Genomic DNA, 21,788 nt, shown 5'->3' on the forward strand with positions numbered 1-21,788 from the left:
CTACCCTAACCCTCAAGACCGTGTGTATCCTCTGAGGCTCAATGCTAGCTATGGTAAATGGGCTTTCACTGCTCAGCTGCTGTTGCCATAACTGACACTGCTGTAGTGGACTGTAATATTGAACAAATCCAGGGTAGTAGTATTTGTGGTACAGGAGCACCTAGATGGCCCGACCAAGGTCAGGGCCCCTTTGTGCTAGGCACTGTACAAATACATAGTCTGAAGCAGTCCCAGCCCTGTGTGGGCCCTCTTCCTTGGGTGAATTTTGCCCTTGGTAAGTAATGGTTAAGAAGGTGCTATGGTAGGAGAGCACAAAGACATATGCTACTATATGTAAAGGCACAAACAGCATACGCAAAAACATCAACTCAAAAAACTGTCCATTTTGTAACATTTCAGTCGGATAGAAATAATGCTCCCCCTTTTAGCAGCCATTTGTACTTCTCTGAGTTACTGAGATTCTTGAGTGAGTTTTACCAGGCAACAGCCATCATGAAATAGCTTATTGGTGGGAGCCTGACTCTGGTACAAATTTGACCATCTGTTGCCTGGCAGGCATGTAAACCAATTAAAAAAAAGAATAACTGGAGTTATCATTACTGAATCCTCAAAGCAACTCTCAGGAAGTCTAACCTTGTCTTTGACCTGTTGGTTGGCTGGTATTCCGCAGCCTCTCAGTACTTGCCCTTATTTTTATTTTATTAAAAGATTAATCTGAGGTTGGAGGAAAAAATAGCTATAGCTTTTATGTGAGATTCTGCTGGAGATAATAAAGATCTGGTGGATTTATTTTGTATTAGTTGTCTTTATTTCTAAATATATATTTTTATTTATCATTCTGGGGGGGGGACTCCAAATTATTCCTGTTTTGATCACCATAAACCCTTGTGATCTTAGGTCCAATTCTTACACAAGGGCTTCAGCTATAAAAACAAACAAAACAAAACCCTAATAGTAATGGCGGAAAATACTTACACAAATCTTTTTGACTATCATCAAATTGAAGTCGGAATTTTTCTGCTAAGGTATAGTAGATCCATATCTGCTAAATAAGCTTGTAAATTTAGTCCTTAGTCCTGCAATGAGCACTGTGGGGAACCTTGCACCTACGTGGCACACCTGGAAGTCTTTAATGATACGTTGGCTCAATGTAATCAAAATAATTGGGGCTCTTTGTGCCCCCCAGATCCTACCCACACGGAGCTCATGTCAGGATCAAGGTTTAAATGTATCCTAGTAAGAGGAATTTCACTCTAGATAATTCTGTATAAACTGAGTAACATGCCAGTACTGTATTGGGGCTTGAAAAATCCAGATGTCCACTTCTAGAGGGGGTGTGATTGTAAGATAAGTGCCATCAGTTTCTGAAACATCCAGGCTTTCACTTCCTACAGAAATGTTAGGTCTTTTTAAAGGCATGTTTATTGGTCCTGGAAATAGTATGACTACAATCACAGCAGTTCTGTATCTTTCTTTTCTCCTGTGGATTCCTTTTTAGTGACATGCTTTCGTGCAGACTTGCTAATTAGAGACCTGCACTAGAGTAGTGTAATGGTTCACCTTGAGTTGATACTATATGCTTAGCTCATATATAATGCAAACTGAGTGGGATTAGCAGGTCATGGGAGAATGCTATCATTTTCCACTTCAAGTCATTTCTACAGTGTAATAAAAAAGAGAATCTACATTTCTCTCTGATGCTTATGCTGAGAAGTGACATTATTGAGCCAAACATTAATCTGCTCAAGTATGACACAAGAATATATTCAGCAGTATTCTTATGCCTATGAATATAGAGACAATCTGCCCTGTATGCTTCTGCAATGTAGTAAACCATATCGCTTTGTCATATCTAAATTTAGCTTCATCTAGTTTAGTCCAATTTTTAATTACCCCTGTAATTCATTATGGATGTCTGTCAGAATTTTTAAGTGGGGGAGGGGGAAATAAATAAGAGTTGTACTTATTACGCATTGTCCTGTATATTTAAAATGAGAGCTGTTCCCCTCTATGGAAATAGGACAGGAAAAACAAAGTGGAGAGAGACACTTCTGCAATATGTAGTAAGGTAAAATTCACCCATCTACAGAGACCTCTCCAGTACTAGCCACAAGGATGGAGGGAAGGGGAGCACAATCACCTTACCCATGCTCTCCAATTGGAGATAGACTTTGTAAACTTGCTGATGCTTTGTAATATAGTTGTATCCTTTGCAAATCATATGGTGCTTTATAAAGGCTACCCTACTGGTTTCATAATTCCAAAATGAGGTGCTGTCCTTTACTGTTTGAAGAGTTCCAGGAACTGTTAAACTGCAGTTTGTGGTACTAGGTAGTGCCCTAGCAACTTAAAAATGTACTTTAAAATAGTCAGCAGAGACAAGAGAGTCCTTTATTATGGAGAGAGTACTACAGTGTCTTGACTGTTAAGACTGTAACTAGATTCCTGTTCTATGCTTAGTTCTGTTCTCCCTTTTAAATTCCTCAGAAATCTCTTTACCCTCAAAATTCTACAAGAGTGGTCAAAGAAGTATGTATGTATTGGTTCATAGCAACGATCTTCTCTTCTGCCTAGCAGCCGCTACCTCTCAGCAGGTCTGGCAGACTTCGTAAAATTTGAAAAGGGCCATCAGATATCTAGCAAACTGTGTGAAAGGAGTGCCGTATGGCAGTGGTGGTAAAGTACAAAACCTCTCTCATGCAAACTTCTTGGGTTCAGGGGCTGCAAACTAGTCTGTGAACTCCATGGACTGGACGTTTAGGATTTCTGACTTAGCTGACAGCCAGCAGAAATAATAAATTCTCATGCACCAAACTGCTTGGGTTCAAAGAAGCTACAGCCTGTAGTGATTCAGCCAGTGGCATTTCTAAACATATTAGTTGAACCACTCTTTTTCAAGGAGGCTACAAACTTTGATCGCAGAATATTTGTTTTAAGTATTTAATTTTTTGGTTTCATTGGATAATGATAGCAAAATAGAGTCTGTCAGAAGGGAATGAAACATTATACAATATAGCAGATCTTCACATGTCAGTGCATTGGAATGCTTGCTTAGAAAATCAGTGAATTCCCTGACAAACTTCAGGATACAATTGGAATTATAACTAGAGATTAGTAAAATTAAAGTGTGGTTTTACTCCAAAAAATGATTATATTAGAACTCACTACTCAATAGACCTGTTAATCCCTTTGTATACTCAGTCATAAGTGCTTTATTTTATTGGTTAACATTACTTTTTATCACTTTTTATTCATGTCAGTTTCAGAAACTATATTACTATAGGAAGAGGAGCTGGGTTCTGTTCAGGTTCATGAATTATCAACAGATTTTTTTTTAGTTAAGCTTTGATTAAATCTTTATTGTTGGTGATGTGAGAGTTAGAAGGAATCCAGCTTTCAGATTCCCGGTTGAGTTTGCAGGTTACGAAAACAGCTGTTTATTTAAAAAGTGTACACAGTTGGTCTGGAGTCACTAAGATACAATAAATCTGGAACACACGCTGCCATTTTTAGTCAATTTTCAGAGGAAAACTGTGTTTTAAGAGAGCATTATTAGAAAGTTTGAAAGTCATGAAATTTTCAAGTTTCCACAGACCAACTTAACTCTGATCCTCAAATCTATACCAGTATCGTAACAGCCAACCAACTTGTCTCATCTACATTTACATTAAGAAGCACAAACCATGCCACACTGTAAATATAATATATTAAAACCAGGATTGTTTATGGGAATTTCACAATTTTTGGCTGTGGTTCCTGCTATTTTTGGCATGTGGTTCAGCTATTACATACATATCTAAAACCTCGCCTGCTGTCCTCTGCATCCCACCACACTTGACCTGAACACAAAACCTCATCTACTTCATCAGTCCATTGTCTGTAGAGAATATCTCATCTCCTATACCTTCATACATAGTATTGCAACAACATGCTCATAGCTACCATTTCACCCGGAACCAAACATATCAGTCTATGTGCCTCTCACGTGATTCACAATTCACAAGTGTGGACATCTCCTTCCCCTCTTTGATTTTTCTCCTTCGTTTACTACCAGACATTTCCTTTTTAGTGCGTGCCTTTTTGTAAAATGAAAAAAGTCTCCTTTTCCCAACGATGGTCTCCTTTCCTATGCTTCTGATATTGGGATCTTTCTCCCTTCTGCCTTCCATGATGGATTCTATCAGCCTGCTTAGAAAATATGATCAAATTTACCTATCTAAGTATTGTGCACCTCTTAAAATAATCTTAATTTTTACTATTGCTTTAGTAATGTACAATTCTGCTTTCATGTCTTTCTCCCCGGAGAAATCTTTTCAGGCTGCCTTTTCTAATTGAGTTGTGCATCCCATACCTTCTTCTTCAGTCATTATTCCCTTTCCCATCTTTAATGAGGGGGAAAAGTGCTCACATGTCAGGTGTGAGCTGAGAAGCTAATAAACTAGCTACCTAGAATCATTATTTTATTTTTAAAGCTTGTAACTGGTTCCTTTCCAATCCTAACATTGTCTGATTTTTTTTTCTCACAGAAACACAGGAGGCAAGAAATTCTTCTTAAAATGCATTTTAAATTAGATCTGACATTATGGCATGTTGACATAACATGGCTGTGCTGCACAAAGTGACCTTTGAATTTCATTTTATTCATGCCGCATAATGTGACCCTTGCCTCATAATTTATGCCCCAGCGAGCTTCTGTATTTTACATAAACTCACTAATCAGTTTTTTTAATCCTAACGTTGCTATGGGTTTGAAATCCTGAAGGCAGGGTTCTGATCACTTGAGTTACTGCTGTGTACCTCCTACCAAAACAAAGTGCTGAAGCATTGTATCTAGGATTTATATAGCCCATGAGCATATCAGCAACTCGTATAAAGGAAATAGTCCAGCCATAAATAATCAGTTTGTTGCACTATTAGCATAGGTTCCAGAGCACGACAAAGGCTTACACAAAAACATTGTAGAAAGAGACTTAGAACATGTAATTGGCCTACATCACCCCTCAGTGATTCATGCATGGAAGGTGGGTGTCCATGAAGAAAGTGGATGTCACCCTTCACCGTTCTTCCTCGTTCTTCACATCGATCCATGGACGCAAGCTCTTGAGCTTGGGCCAGAAAAGGATGGATCAGGAAAAGTAGCACTTTCCACAGCATCATGTGGGGATTTCTGCCTGGAAATTCAGGCTGGAGGTAATCCAGCTCAGAGCTGTATCACCTCTTCCTTCTGGGAGACCTCTGCCTCTGTTGCTGGAAGAACATACCAGGAATATGGTTCTGGTCTGATGTACTGGAATTCTTTGATCACGTCAACCAAATAGACAAAGGAGAACCAGCAGTTATAATTTATTTGGACTTTCAGTAAGCCTTTGTCAAAGTCCCTCCGGGAGGCCATAAAGGAAACAGTACACTACTGTTCTGGATTAGAAGCAGTCTAAGGGATTGAAAACCAGGATTAATTGGTCAACTTCATGGTTTCCTCAAAGATCTGTGCTAGGACAGCATTTAAAATATTTCTAAATGAATTGAAGGAGGGACTGAACAATGAGGTAGCAAAAGCTACAGATACACAAAACTATTTAGTCCAGACTAGCAATTGGGAAGCACGATAACAGATAACTCAGTGTTGACAAGGTAATGCAATTTGGAAGAAATAATGTGAACCTCTCATACATGTTGCTGGGTTCTAGACTGACACTAGCCATTTGGGAAAAGGAACTGGGCAGCTCAGTGAAAACATCTGCTTAATGGAAATCCGAAAAGCAAACAAAATGTCTGGCCATAGAAAGAATGGGATAGAAAATAATGAAAATATTCTAATGCTATTTTATAAACCAGTGGCACACCGAAGATACTCTGCTCAGTGCTAGGATATAGGAAAATAGAAGAGGTACAGAGACAGATGAGGAAAATAACTAGAAGGGATCAATAATAGGGAACATGAGAGGCATATAAAATGAGTTGTACAGAGAAGGTGGAATCAGTAACTCCTGTTTACTGGTATGATACAAGAACAAGGGAACAATTAATGTAATTAAACGGCAACAAATGTAAACCAATAAAAGGAAATATTTTATCCAACACATAATTAACCTGTGTAATTGCCACAAGGTATCAAAGGTCAAGGGCTTAAAAGGATTAGAAAAATAATATCCGTTTCTATGGACAATGAGAATATGCACAATTACATCCTATAAGATAAAAATGTATAAGTGTATATTATGCCTTTTAGGTTATAAAAGTAGCCATTAAATGACTATTAGGAAAAACATCCCCTATGGGCTGGCTGTTGAATAACTTCCATTATGTGAGGGGTGCCCCTTCCTCTGAAGCATCTGGTATTGATCACTGTCCGTGACAGGATGCTGAGCTATATGGACCACTGGTCTCATCCAGTCTGGCAATCCCCCTGTGTTTTGCAGTGATTTCTTTTCTCCCTGTGACTTTTCTTGCAGAAGTGGGTGACATTTACATTGTTTCATATCTTTATAATTGCTAATTCAGTTACCAAATATGTTACTTGGACCATTTTAACTCTAGTCCCCCAAATCAAGTCGGTCCCAGTCCTCTTCCTAGACTGATTAAAGTAATTTCATAATTTTAATAATGGGGATACGATTCCCCTTAATTTGAATCCTTTTCTCTCATAAGGAAAAGTATGTCTTAGGACTACTGTTATGATAACATAAACATGTTTGCTTCAGCTGAATAATGGAAATGGAAATATATGATTATATAGCTATATAGAGCCAGATGTGTGCACCAATCTTAGAAAATCCTTGCCCTGAAGAGGTTACAGAGCGAAGAGGCAACACATAGATGAAGGAAGGGAATGAGATGCAACAGAAAGCAAGTGACTGAACAGTAACATTTAGCTTATCTTTTTAGTTCCCTGATTTTCTCTGAAATGTAAGGCTATCCTCTATTGTGTTAGTATTTGTTACAATGAAGGACCAAGATTTATAGGCATTACAAAAGTATTGTAACTGTTATTCAGTATTAAAGTGGCCTTAAATCACTTTATCTTAACTCACTTTGGAAGTGAATGAATTCTGTGTAAGGGTGTTCACAAAGGGGTTAAATGCAGTTTAACTAATCCACTGACTTCATGATCTTTGGATCAGGCCCTAACATTTGTGAAAGGCAAAAAAACTTTGGAAACCACTAACTGGATGGTCTGTGTATACAAAGTAGTTAGGAGTGATTTTCCAGTTGTTTTTAATATAAAGTTAGATTTAGGCAGAAAACTCTATAGGGCCAACTCAATAAAATATGAACAGTTCCATGTACAAGTTAGAGGAATTAACAGTTTAGTTTGTTTAAAAATCTTTGAGGCTTGTAATGGATTTCAGTAGTACTATAAACATAAACAAAAAAAGTGCCCTGCAGCATGACTTTTTTTTTTTCTGGAGTTCAAGTGACTGAACTTGGATCAATTATTCATCAAGTCATTAAAATTCATGTCGGACTGAAGACTATTTGGTGCATTAAGTTATATAATGCAGAGAAATTACACTGCATAGGGTTTCTTTGTGCATGTTGTAATGGTGAGGAGATTCAAATTTTGTAATTTGTCATCCGTTACCTAAAAGTGTTTCTATGCATTTTGGAGAAAAATATTGCTTCCTCCAAGACATTTAGTACCAATTTTTAGACCACCGGTAAACTTTCAAGAGGGTTTCTTTTTTATGTCTGACTTGTAAGGTGGATAAGATTGGAAGTATGGGATTCAAGTGACTCTTCATGAACTAGCAGATTTTTAGCTGTAAATGGCTAGGACTTGTCTGAACTTTGTAGCCTTTTATTTTATTTAAAGTGAATTTTGTAATGTGGTATTACACCACCCTGGGTTCGGCTCTGGTAGCTACAGTTTCAAACTCTACAGAGTGAAAGTCACCTCTGCTACCTAGAGGATTTAGGAACATAAAGACCAAAAGTAGTGACCACACATACAGTTAGAAGTACAAGGTCTAGTCTGTTTTACAAGTTTTATTAATGTTACAATTAAGGTTATGATTACCCATGCATATAGAAATCCTACAAAAACCCATGCACAAGTTAGAAATATAATCATACTCACATCCTTAATGATAGTCCTTGAGGTCTGATGGATGCCTTGCCAATTGATCATCAGTAGAGGGGTGGTTCCTGCTGGAGTTTTCCCATAGGGAACTCATTTTACCCAACCTGGGAGCCCCCTCTTCTATAATATGATTCTGACTATACCTTATACCCTGCACATGTGCATGAAAGTGTCAACCCTCTTTTCCCATATTTGTATTGTGTCTCCCAAGAATATTGGGATACCCCATTTTTCATAGGTTGTTTGTAGATCCTTTTGTTCTCATTAGCATTTATGCGCATAGTGCACCCTGCAATTAGGACGCGTGCTAAAAAAATGTGACTACCAGGTATCTTGTCATCAAAAATTAATCTTACAGTTAATTTTTTTGCAATGCCACCCACTGGTATATCTTTTCTCATAATTTTGTGGCATAGGGTCATTCTTTGGTCACTCACTTATGTCAAGCATTTCTTAAGCTTATAGCCTAGTTTGGCTAAGCTGACCTCATACAGGCCTCAGCCTGTAGGCCTGGCGTTTCAGCCCTACTCACTTAGATACCTAACGTGTACTTATCACGTCTAAATACTGATTCATCTTATACTTCTACAATACTACAATTTAACTCTATTTATTTAGCATACAATGATTGTATACCATGTGACATGTTAGTTAATCATAACATCACACAATAACTGAATGATAAAATGAACCAATTGGCTACAACTTGCTTGGAGTTATATTACTACATGTCTTTCTATTGGTGTGATTAACCTCCCTAGATTGCAGGAGACTTCCCCTACCCCACTACAATAACAGTAAAATATTAATTGTGTCAGCTGACAAATAGAAGAATACATTTACAGTTCACAGTGGATTTATTGTGCTTGTGGTTTACTTTTAAAACCAAACAGTCTGGCCTGGTACACTTTCTAGCCTGGGACTAGCTTAATTGCATACATTGGCATCAGCAGCCTGCACAGCACTGTATAAATTCCTACATTCTAAACTAGACAGATTACTGTTGACACTTATAATGCACCAGTGACCTGGTGAAGGTCCAGCCTTCAAGCTATTATTTTTTCTGTGGAGGTTTGTTTTGTTTTTTAAATATTGTTAGGGGATTATTATTGAAACACCCTATGGAAAAAATGCAATGTGGCGTACTAATTACAATAATACTTTGCACTTTTTAACACCTTCCTTCTAAAGATCTAAAAGTGTTTTACAATCAGTTAAGCCTAACAACACCCTTGTGAGGTAAGTATTATCCCATTTTGACAGGTCAGTAAATTGAAGCAAAGAAAGGTTAAGGCATCCTCTAAGGTATTTAGGCACTTCCATTAAAATCAGTGGCAAAGTGCCTAAATACCTTTTCAGGATCTGTGTCCAGGTCACTTGCTGAAGGTCAAACAATAAGTTGGTAGGAGAACCAGAAATAGAACCCAGATGTCTTGATCTCTGGTCTCATGCTCTGAATACCAGACAACACACCCTTTCTCAAAAATATACATTGTTAAAATGACATGCATAGTTTTGAAAAATGTTTTCCCTTATGCTTTGTTCTGTATATGTAGCTGTTAACCCCCAATAGTCTGGCTGTACCAATAGTTTAAAATTATCCTTGATAGTAGTACATTTAAAGTGTAGCAGAGTTAAAAGTTTTGTGAAAGGTTCTTTGTGTAAGATAATACTACACAGTCACATATGCAGCAAACGAGTTCCCCACTGGTGGTATGTGCCTGTTCCAATTTATTTTCCACATTTCATATACACCCTTCCTCTGTTTGTTTGTTTTTCCCTCCCCCAGGTTACGGTCACACTGTGCCTTTGTCGGATGGAGGAAAGGCCTTCTGTATTATATACTCCGTCATCGGAATCCCCTTTACGCTGCTTTTCCTGACTGCTGTGGTGCAGCGTATCATAGTCTATGTCACCAGACGGCCTGTATTGTATTTCCACATTCGCTGGGGCTTCTCCAAGCAGATTGTTGCCATCATCCACGCAGTGATTCTTGGGTTTGTTACCGTCTCATGCTTTTTCTTTATCCCGGCAGCAGTATTTTCTGTTATGGAAGATGACTGGAACTTTTTGGAATCTTTTTACTTTTGTTTCATTTCCCTGAGCACCATTGGTCTTGGAGACTATGTTCCAGGAGAAGGTTACAATCAAAAATTCAGAGAGCTGTATAAGATAGGAATTACGTGTAAGTACCAAACTAACCAATGGGATTTCTACATATTAGGTGCCTCTTTCTCCCCCTCCATATTCTTTGGTTACTTACCTGTTCATCTAAGCCTTGTGCCCCATTTTGAGTTGGTAACAGTGATTTATGGGTTCTTCCTCACTCTCCCAGCCCCCTTCAAAAGCACTAATCTGAATAGGGAGTTGGTTAAATGAAGATTAGTACTGGGGATTAGTTTTTAGCTCTCTGGGCTGTAGGGTTGTTTTTTCCGCTTCTGTGTGGGTTTTTTTTTTTTAATTTTTGTGTGTGTTTTAATATAAACTGAAATAATGTCTTGCTAGACAGTGATTAATAAACCAACCTGCATCCCCATTACAAAAACCCCAAGCGCAAATTGGCATTAATGCTGTGGCAGTCAAATAAGTGATAAGGAGCAGGATAATTTGTTAGAACTAGAACGGGTTGAAATTTTCCAAACTTCAATTTAAAAAAACAAACAAAACACGTTCTTTGAAATTTCAAATGCAAGCCAAAAAAGGGACAATGTTCAAGAAAATTGCATCCAGTTTTTCGACAGCTCCATTTATAACATCCTTTAAAAAGCTGTGCAGAGCTCCCAAAAGCTCCCATTACACCTTGCCAAAAAAATCTCCAACTGGAAAATGCTGATTCATCAAAATTGGAACATGTTGATTTTGAAGGAATTTCATTTTGGAAAAAAAATCGGCATTTAATTTTATATTTTATAATTTTTATTTTAGTATTTTATATAAAAAATAAGAATATACACTAAATACAAAAGTATAACTATCTACTTTTTTAAATTTTGACTTTTTATATTTGGGTCTTAATGCATGTCACTGCATGTTTGTGAACACATGGCTATTGCATATGATGCTGAAGATTAGAATTTGTTTTTAGTGCTTGTTAATTTACATTACAGCTATACCAGTAGGGAGCCTGTGCGCTGAAGGAATAAGGAAGCAAAAAGGCTTTAAGATCAGTTAGGAAGTGGCTTGCTAAGAAAAAAGAGGCAAAAACAAATATCCTGCGTCCAACTCTGAACTGCTGGTCTTATTATTTGTAATACTCTAGTGCCTGGGAGGCCTAGTTATGGACCAGGATCCCATTCTGTTAGGCGTAATATAACTATTGAACAAAAAGACAGTGCCTGCCCCAAAGAGCTTACCCCCAAAGAGCTTACAATCTAAGTATAAAACAAGAGACAACAAATGAATACAGACAGATGAGGGAATATAAGGAAACATTGAAACAATATTGGGTAGCATGACAGGCAATTGTCTTATGCCATAGCCTAACTGTTGTTAAGCTGCTTGCGGGCATCACGGAAAAGGAGTTTTCAAGAAGGTTTTAACAGAGGATAATGAGGTAGCTTTGTAGACATTTATGGGGAGCTCCTCCCAAGCCTTCGCACCGGAGAAAATGTGAAGCTGTGTGTTTAAAAACTTAACAAGTGGGCGATGGAGCTGCCATGGGCTGATTGGAGGCAGGAGTCAAGTTACAGTATTTAAAATAAGAAATCCTTGTTGGACTACTTTCCGTGGAGTCCTGTTCCGGAAATGGGGTGTATCTGTGTTTGGAGAGGAAAATAAAGAACATGATGGATTGTTAGTTAGTCTTTGGAGGCCTGATTTTTTGGAAGAGCTCCAATGCAAGTCCATGGGAGTTGGTCCACCACAGAACCTCAGAGCATGATGATTTTCCCTTACAAAAACAAAATCGCAAATGTGTACAATATGCAACAAAAGTCAATGGTAGTGTTTGTGTAAGTAACGCCAGCAGGATTTTGCCTAATTAGTGTAATGTATGTAAGATGGATACAGTCTTCATGATTCAACTATGTAATTCTTGTGTGTGTGGGGGGGGGGGGGGAGGGGGAATAGAAACATTTGTCTGTTTTCAAAGTGCCAGCAGCGATTGTAAATGTTTATGTGAAATTTTAGACTGATTTTTTTTTTTGCATACATTTCTAGGCTTTTGCACTTATTTTATGGTACAGGTTTTCTTCATACATTTTTTTTAAAAGTATAAGTGTATACATAAGGAAAAGATACTTTCATGTTATATTGTTTAACTGTTCTGTAGTATTGAACTTCATAAAACTTCTACTTCTATTAACAATGTGCAATAGTAATAATGAAAACAAACTTTGAAGAATGCGCAATTCATGAAATTATATATAGTGTACATGATTATTGAAGTTATAACATTCTTATGCATTGCATGTCATTGCCTGCTTTCCCCACGGAATACAATGAACTAAAATAATTAGTAAATTATTACATATTATAGCATTTTCAGTGGTCTTGTCGAAAAAAAGTAAAATACAAAGGGTTACATGCAAATTACTTTTCTTCTGTCCCCAAAAATTCTAGGACAGAAAGGAGAGAAAAAAATAATAATTCAGGGATCATACTTGGGAAAAATTCCAAGTTAGAGCTTTATCCCATCAGCTTTCCCTGATAATGCTTCGGGCACTGTGTTGTTTTTCTCTGAGTAAGCTCAAAAGCTTGTCTCTTTTATCAACAGAAGTTGGCTCAGTAAAAGACGTTACCTCACAAACCTTGTCTCTCTTTTTGTTTCTTGGGCAGGTTACCTGTTGCTGGGCCTCATTGCAATGTTGGTGGTTCTAGAAACTTTCTGTGAACTTCGTGAGCTCAAAAGGTTTAGAAAAATGTTTTATGTGAAGAAGGACAAGGAAGCGGACCAAGTGCATATAGTGGAACATGACCAGCTTTCCTTCTCTTCGATTTCGGACCAAGCGGCTTCCATGAAGGAGGATGAAAAAGCAAATGAGCCTTTTGTGACTGTTCAACCTGCAACTTACTATGATGGCTGTATAAACAATTAATACAAGGGCATCCATACCAATATTATAGTGCACTTACATCATTACCGTAAGAAATAGAATGCCTCTTTATTTTTTGTGGGGGAAAATTTTTATGAAAGAAAGGAGACTGTGCTGCTTTAATAAGTATTCATCGTTTCAGATGTTGAAAAGACTTCTGACACAAATCAATGTTGCTAAAATGGAGCTACACTGGGAGAGTGGGAGGATATGTAGCAACTGGTGGGGTATCCCTGGGAGGCATTATGCCTGAAGAGACCAGGAGGAAGCATAATGCCCCACTGGCAGCTCCCTGCAACACCCTTGGAATGGGTGTAATCTGCTCTCCTTCAGTGTAGCCTTATAGCTACTGGCTGGTGTGCAGGGAAGTAGTGCTTTATGCACACCCCTGTCCAGTTACCAGCCCTATGGGCAGTGTGCATTGACAGTAGAGGTGGCCAGCCTCTCCACCATGCTTCTGCAGTGGGATCCTGCCCCATTAAAGTCAGCAATGATAGATATGCTGCCGGGTTAGATGCAGGAAGCATTGAGTGAAATTTGACAGCCTGTTTTATGCTGGCAGTCGGACTAAATGATGATAGTGGTCTCTTCGGGTCTTAAAATCTGTGCCATGAGAGTTTTACAACTGATTTCTATGGACATAGGATCTGGATCCTGTAGCATAAGTCGCCATATTAAGACTGCCTCCCACGTAAGAGCAGTGCTAAGGAAAGCCCTCTCCCCTGCAGTGCATGCATGCCAGATGGGCCATAACTTGGCTTTTAGTGTTCAAAGATGAATATCTTACTGTAATAAAGCAGCAGAATGAAAGTGTCTAGACTTAGCTGACATGAGAAGAATACTTGAAATTAATTACCTAAAAGATACCATATGTGAGTTTAGTTATAGCTAGTGTTGAACAGATTTTATACCTTTTCGGGGAAACTTTACTTCATGGTTAAATCTGTTAAATCTATATGACTAAAACTTATATTTAAGAAAAATGAGCTAAAGATTTTTTTTGTTAGGTTGAAGCATACTGTGTTTGCATGTTCCCAACAAAGTGGCTATTTTTGTACAGCGGAAGTTAAAACACCTCTATTTATAATGAACGTTTAACTAGTATATGTGTACATATATACATAAATAAATATATTTATATACTGTACATATATTGTAGCCCACTAGAGTTTAACCGATTTAGGAATGATATTTTAGGTAGATTTCCCCCCCCCCCGATTTCTCTTTATAAAAGGAAAAACTCAAAATTGCAGCACTAAAACTGTTGACTTTAAGATTTAAGAGTAGTGTACAAGGAACATTTCTACTGTTTTTCAGTGACGTTTTTGAAGTTGATTGATTGTCTTCAGTACTTGAAAACACACGATTTCTGTCAATTTGAATGTATTGCTAAACTCTGAAGAACACGACATGCATAGAAACAAAGTGATATTCAGTGTGTGCACAAATTGCAAAATACAGACACTTGATACTAAAGCACAGAATTAAAAATAGAAGAAACAAGCTGAACAGTCTACTGTGGTGTCTGTGAATATACAATACTGTATTTTAAACTTAAGGGTAAATAAAAAAAAGTGTGTAGCTTCTGGGTGCCTGTCCTTAATTGTGCTCCGTGTTTTCTTTAAGAACTTATATACTGTACATAGATGACATATGAGAAAAAATGCGTGCTACCCTAACCCTGGTGAACAACTTTAACGGGACCATTCATTCTGAATATACTTGCCAACATGAATAATGAATGTACCATCTAGTCCTCTACTGATTATTCCTATAGAATAATGTTTAGTATTTGAAACAAAAATAAACACACTTTGGAATGATAACAGCAAGTAAAGCACAGTAATGACATTTATTTTAGTGTCTCAAAATAACTGATCTGTTAATTACGGTTAATGCAAAAATGGTCATTTCCAATTATTATTAGTGTCTATAGAAATATGTTCTAGTTCCTGCAAGTGTCAAGTAGTCATGTGAAACCAAAGGTAAATTAACGGATGAGGCTAACGTGGATAAGCTGGGCTCTGGATTAGAAAAAGGAAAGATTCCTTTGCACCTTGTATAAATTGGAAATGTGTTGCTGAAGCTAATCAGAAGTCAGGCTGGCAGATACAAATTGAAATAGAGAGCAAGAGTCTGCAAACACAAATGAATGATCTGTCAGGAGTGTAGAAGTCCTAAGAAGAGCAGTCAGAAGAAGTAAACACTTCTATTTTTATAGAGAAGAGAATAAGGCCCCATGCCTTCAGTCATCCACCTACTGCAAACCTCCCCCAACTTCAGCACGTACGTGCATATGCCCCATTTACAATTAGAAAAGCATTACTACTGTGCAGATGGGCCATATTCTTTCTTTCCCTTATTTGTCTTGCACTTGTAAATGGGAATTGTTTGTCTCTAGGAACAACATTGTCAGGCTATTCTGTAGCCACTTTTGTTGGGAGAAGTCTTGAGCAAAGTGATTAGTCTTAGGGCTTGTCTACACCACCTGCCGGATCAGCGGGCAGTGATCGATCCAGCGGGGGTCAATTAATCACATCTAGTATAGACGCGATAAATCGACCGCTGAGCGCTCTCCCATGGACTTCGGTACTCCACCAGAACGAGAAGTGCAAGCGGAGTCAACGGGAGAGCGTCAGCTGTTGACTTACCACAGTGGAGACACGGTAAGTAGATCTAAATACGTCGACTTCAGCTACGCTAGTCATGTAGCTGAAGTTGCATATCTTAGATCAACCCCGCACGGTAGTGTAGACAAGCCCTTAGAGTGAGCCCTAAATGTGCCAGGACTGTGACTCTTTCTGATCCCTAGTGTAGGGGCGTTCCACAGTCAAAATTCATTCTGCTGCAACCCTTCTGTCCTATTCCCCAAGAGTTTCTCACTGGAGACTATCAGTGGCAGCTTGTCTGCTGAGCACAGCTGTTGCAGAGAGAAGCAGGCTCAGGGATAGCTAAGCTATTATGCCTTCAGTGGGTTAAGATTAGAACTGGGACCTTAACATCTAGCTAGCTAGACATTAATATCAGAGCCATTGCTAGAGTATCTGATAGGGCTAGAGAGCCAGTGCACCCGTGTAATGTGCTCTTATCTATGTCCCACATAAGAAGCAGGCTCATGCACATAGAATCACACAAAGATATACCCACCACGCTTTCAAGTTAATCCTAGGTACAGTTCTTGCTATAACCAGCCCACATATGACAAAGGCTTGGAATACTGTGGCTAGGTGGGATAGTCAAATGAGAGAGGTCCCCGGCCACCTGGAGATGATGAAAATGATTTAGTCACTGCTATTACCTGGCTATTTGGGAGCAGTCTGTACACCACGTTTCGCATGTTGCCTCTATATAAATACATGGTATGCCCACATCTTGAATACTGTGTGCGGATGTGGTCGCCCCATCTCAAAAAAGATATATTGGAATTGGAAAAGGTTCAGAAAAGGGCAACAAAAATGATTAGGGGTATGGAATGGCTTCCGTATGAGGAGAGATTAATAAGACTGGGACTTTTCAGCTTGGAAAAGCAATGGCTAAGGGGAGATATGATAGAGGTCTATAAAATCATGACTGGTGTGGAGAAAGTAGATAAGGAAGTATTGTTTACTACTTCTCATAACACCAGAACTAGGGGTCACCAAATGAAATTAATAGGCAGCAGATTTAAAACAAAAGGAAGTATTTCTTCACACAACACACAGTCAACCTGAGGAACTCCTTGCCAGAGGATGTTGTGAAGGCCAAGATCAAAACAGGGTTAAAAAAAGAACTAGATAAATTCATGGAGGATAAGTCCAGCAATGGCTATTAGCCAGGATGGGCAGGAATGGTGTCCCTAGCCTCTGTTTGCCAGAAGCTGGGAATGAGCCACGGGGGATGGATCACTTGATGATTACCTGTTCTGTTCATTCCTACTGGGGCACCTGGCATTGGCTACTGTCAGAAGATAGATACTGGGCTAGATGGACCTTTAGTCTGACACAGTAGGGTCAATCTTATGTTCTTATGAACTGAAATCTCACCATTCCATATGATTAACTTTAACAATCCTCATATTTTGATAATAAAGGCTTTGTTGTATTTATAAAGCCAGTTGTTAGAAATGTTAGGTGCCCAGCCCCTAAACGAACAACACACAAATGCTGGCCCCACTGAAGTCAACAGTAAAACTCCCACTGATTTAACTAGGGCAAAGATTTGACCCTTAGTTCCAGATTCTGCTCTGTGTTAAATCTGAGTAAATCTGAAGTAACTCAAATAATGTTAATGGTATTACTTCAAAGCTACACTGTTGTAAAAAGAGTTTGGTTCTCATTCCATACAAAGTTAGACTAGTCCTGGTTAATATTGTAATATGCTTTTAAAATAATATTCTACTAGATACACATTATTTATCTTCCCAGTTTACTAGTTCCATCAAATTTGTTTCACTTGGAAATAATGATTTCTAATTGCAGTAGGGTCACTTTGACTTGATCTGAAAAATCACATGCTATCTAATGCAAATTCCACCTGCTGAAGTATGAGTGAGTGCTTTTTATCACTGGTATCCTTTTTTACCAGGGAAGATTTCTTGGTCCAATTACCTTGAAATAGCATTATGTTTCTGCTGATGGTTAGTCCCATTGTACGGTGTTATTTTACTCAGCATGATCCAGATACACTGCACACATCATCTAACTGACAGAGAGAGACTACCATGCACCATGGAGATTTTGGTTAAATGACAGACTGGATAATCAAGAGGCAGAATATGGATGGGAACACGTGAAAAAGCTGACAGTCATCCAACTGAGTGGCACAGTGTGAAGGCTTATTATGATGGTGAGCATAAATCTGAATGATAATAAATGTCATGATGACAACATGCTGACATTTTGCAAAGTGTAGCTCATGGTTTTAGCCTCAACTATTACATGGCTTTATTCCAGTGAGAGAGAAGAAAGTTTGTAGAGTTAGGGAGGAGAAAAGATATTGCTAACCCTTACCTGAAATGAAATTCAATGGAACCCTTAGATGGTGAATTTTTTTCCCCATAGAATAACTTCACTATAAGATGAGGTTCACTGTATCTGGAATTGCCATATATATGTAGCAAGTCACTGAAAACATTTGGAACTTCATCCTAACCTGAGTTGCACAGTTTTTGTGCTCATTGGAGGAAAATGGTATTGTTAAATAGAGTAAACAAAGAATTTTATATAAATGTCCCTATATTAAGTTTAGGGGATAAATGATCAGGTTGCAAGAAGGGTAATTAAGCATCACAACTAAATGGCTCTAATTTGGTCATACTTTTTAAGCTACTGGTTTACTTAATCTGGAGTTGCTAACATTGCTAGATCCTTATCCCTGCAGATAACAGAGTGATTCATTGATTAGTGTATCAGACACAGCCGTTCCTTCTAAAGTGAAAAAGCCACTCTGCTGGGAGGAGGAGGGTTCACACAACACAGCTGATCACTAAAGGCCCAGTTTTGTGTTCTGTTACACAGGTGCAACACATTGATGGCAACAGAGCACAGAGTTGGTCCTAATCTTCTCTTTCTCGGAGGTACCATAGGTAGGGAGCCTTGGCCTATCTCTGCTGCCACTGACTTCAATGGGAGCAGAGTTAGGCCAACCATTAAATGTTTTTGAATATCCTACTCACAAACAACCTAAATAGGCTTAAATTAACTTTCACAATAGTCCTTAGGCCTACCAATTTACTTTTAAAAAATAAGTCCAAGGTCCAACATGTAATTGTTGTATACAGGGCCGGCTCCAAGCACCAGCTTACCAAGCAGGTGCTTGGGGCGGCACGTCCAGCTGTTCAGTGGCAATTCGGCGGACGGTCCCTCACTCCTGCTCGGAGTGAAGGACCTTCCGCCGAATTGCCGCCGCAGATCGCGGCTTTGTTTGTTTGTTTGTTTGTTTGTTTGGCTGCTTGGGGCGGCCAAAACCCTGGAGCCAGCCCTGGTTGTATAATTCACCCAACTCCTCTCCATATAAGTCAGCTAGAGTCATATTTCTTACAGAATGTTGAATATAAAAACTAATAGATCACACAGGAGAATTCAATCTTAGTTTTTCCTACTTAAATGAATAATTGCTGTGTTACTTGCCATTATTCACACACAATAAATGCACTCAGGTTACAATGTCATGTTATCAAATACCTGAAAAGCTTTTGTTTCAGCTGTATGCTGGCCAATTTTAATTAATTTGTGTAAACAGAAGACTGCAAAATGTAATATCAATTTAGATGGGAATTAATGAACCCTAAGTCAGAATTCCATGGGTAGGTTTTCCTGATTGTGGTAGGTGATATGCTAAATTCATTTTGTGATTCATTGTCATTGCTTGAAGTCTTCAGTCTGAACACAGAGGTGATAAATATTGCTGTCCGGTAATAAAGTACAATATGACCTTTGGGCTTAGTTCCTAGAAATGTTTATTTGGCTGCTTTAGCAGATTAATCCTATTTGCATGGAGTAACAAGAACTTGTTTGAAATTCATTATGCAGGATAAAATTGCAATCCATGCCCCATTTAACTCAAACTCCTAGTGCATGCTCAGGCAAAATAACTAGGGCTCAGTTCTTTATCCTTTGAGTTCCCTGAGAGCAGTGCTAGGCAAAACTCCATCTTGGGGATAATGCAGAGCCACAGTCCCTCTGGAGGAGTCCAGGGAACAATTCCGCCTCAGCAAGGAAGTATTTTTTCCCTGGGGTGTAGGGCAAGCGCAATTGCTGCTACATCCATGCCCGAAGTATAGCATATTCCCCCTGGCTTGCTCTGTGGACTGGTGCAGGAAAGGAGAATCCCAGGACCTGGTCTCTCACTGATCCTTTTATGGTATTATGTGCCCCAAGAGCCTAGGGGATGTGCAGAACCTGTGCTACCCAAGCACAGGGACTGTGAATGTGACAGGCCTTTTGTGGCACAGGGAAGGGCTTGCACTCATGCCCCCCCCGTGCATCTGTGTAAAGGCCACATTCGGGCTCACCGTCAGCTCCATTAAAAACTCACCATTCACAGGCCGAGGCACCAGCATTAGCCACAGTATCTTCAGGTGCTTAAAATGTGAGATATTGGGGAAACCCCGATCACTGAAGAGTGGAAAATAAGCTTTTAATGGCACCCAGTGGTTAGCCACTGAATGTGTTGCACCTGTACAAGCCACTGTATAAGCAAACAATCTTCCCTTGAAGAGCTTACAATCTAAGTAACAAAAATGGAGAAGCTGGGATGCACTGGGAAACCCACAGGTAAGAGTAAACTTAGAGCCAACATTATTCTATGTATGGCTTGGTTCGGCTCACTTTTTGTGGGTATTGGGGAATAACTGAGTCTTGAGGAGGGATTTGAGGAGGGTGCATGGTGGCTTAACAAGCTGGGATGGGGATACAACATGGGGAAAGATCGGGAGATGAGAATGGGGTGAATGGGATATTGAGGTTGCCATCCGTGGAGCCAAGTAGGAGGTGGGTGACATGATGAGAGATGGGATCAGACCAGAGCTGTTATGTTTTATCTTACTGATGAGCAGACTAGTGTCAAGATAAACCCTTTATTAGGAACAGGAACTATGTACACAAATGAGGTAACAAACTTCCTACTAATCTGTGTACTTGTAGCCTGCGACTGCCCTGTGATGTGCTTCGTTGTTTCTGCCCCAGCAGAAACTGTCCCCATGAAATCAAAGACTGAAGAGACTATGAGAAGTGTCATCCCTACACTTCCTGGAGAATTTAGCTTGATAGCATATCTTTCCTTTTTTAGATCCCTTTTTAAAATTCCCTGTCTTAACTAAAACTCTATTAAATTAATCAAATTATTACGAATACAATAACTGAGTTAACTCTCCAGGTTGCTTAAACACAACTCTAACCTATCTCAATCATTGTTGTAGGGCATTTTAGTAATCTTCCCAATCTTGTAATCCCTCTTTAGTCAAATCCTTGTCTGTACCAGACTGTTCAGTCTCAGGGTCAATAACAAGGTCAGTTTGTGAATTGTTTTCACCTTGTGTGTCTGCTCTCACTTCACTTGCCTTGGATCAGGTATCTTGAGCAGATGCTTATGATTGTGCCTTAATCTGTGATCACTGAGTATGAGCATGGTGACTCTTCTTTGTCCACTGTAGCTTCAGCTGGCCAGTGCCCATCTTGCCAAATTCTCACCGGGTCTTTTGTTTTTTAACTGTGGAAGAAGTCTTGCTTTTATTGTAACATTTTGTCTGATGGTACCTGCCAAGTCTTTTCCTCACTATCACAGACTCTTAGTCATCCTCTGTTTTTGTCCCATATCTGGTAATCAATTCTTTATATGTCAGTTGTAGAGGAGTTCAACAGGTGACTTTCCACATTGTGGGCTTCAACACCACTCAGCTATGGGATCTTACATAGCTGCCAAACCTTCCCCCCGCCCCCTCACTGCAACTGCTAGAGCAGTGGCTCTCAAACTTTTTTACTGGTGACCCCTTTCATATATAAAGTCTCTAAGTGTGACCCCCCCTTATAAATTAAAAACACTTTTTTAATATATATTTAACACCATTATAAATGCTGGAGGCAAAGCAGGGTTTGGGGTGGAGGTTGACTGCTTGTGACCCCCCATGTAGTAACCTCGTGGCCCTCTGAGGGGTCCCGACCCCCAGTTTGAGAACCCCTGTGCTAGAGCATGGGTAG

General features: G+C 39.1%; 1 protein-coding gene across 1 annotated transcript in view; it reads left to right on the plus strand.

The window, feature by feature from the left end:
• Positions 1 to 14,694, plus strand: part of KCNK1 (potassium two pore domain channel subfamily K member 1) — a 43,572-nt gene extending 28,878 nt beyond the window's left edge. The window contains exons 2-3 of the mRNA XM_005291207.5: positions 9,870 to 10,265; positions 12,857 to 14,694. Coding sequence (XP_005291264.2) covers positions 9,870 to 10,265; positions 12,857 to 13,116 — 656 coding nt within the window. The 3' untranslated portion in view covers positions 13,117 to 14,694. The remainder of the gene's footprint in view (positions 1 to 9,869; positions 10,266 to 12,856) is intronic.
• The last annotated feature ends 7,094 nt before the right edge of the window (positions 14,695 to 21,788 follow it).

Source organism: Chrysemys picta, chromosome 3 (genome assembly GCF_011386835.1).
Source record: "Chrysemys picta bellii isolate R12L10 chromosome 3, ASM1138683v2, whole genome shotgun sequence".
Taxonomy (NCBI): Eukaryota; Metazoa; Chordata; order Testudines; family Emydidae; genus Chrysemys; species Chrysemys picta.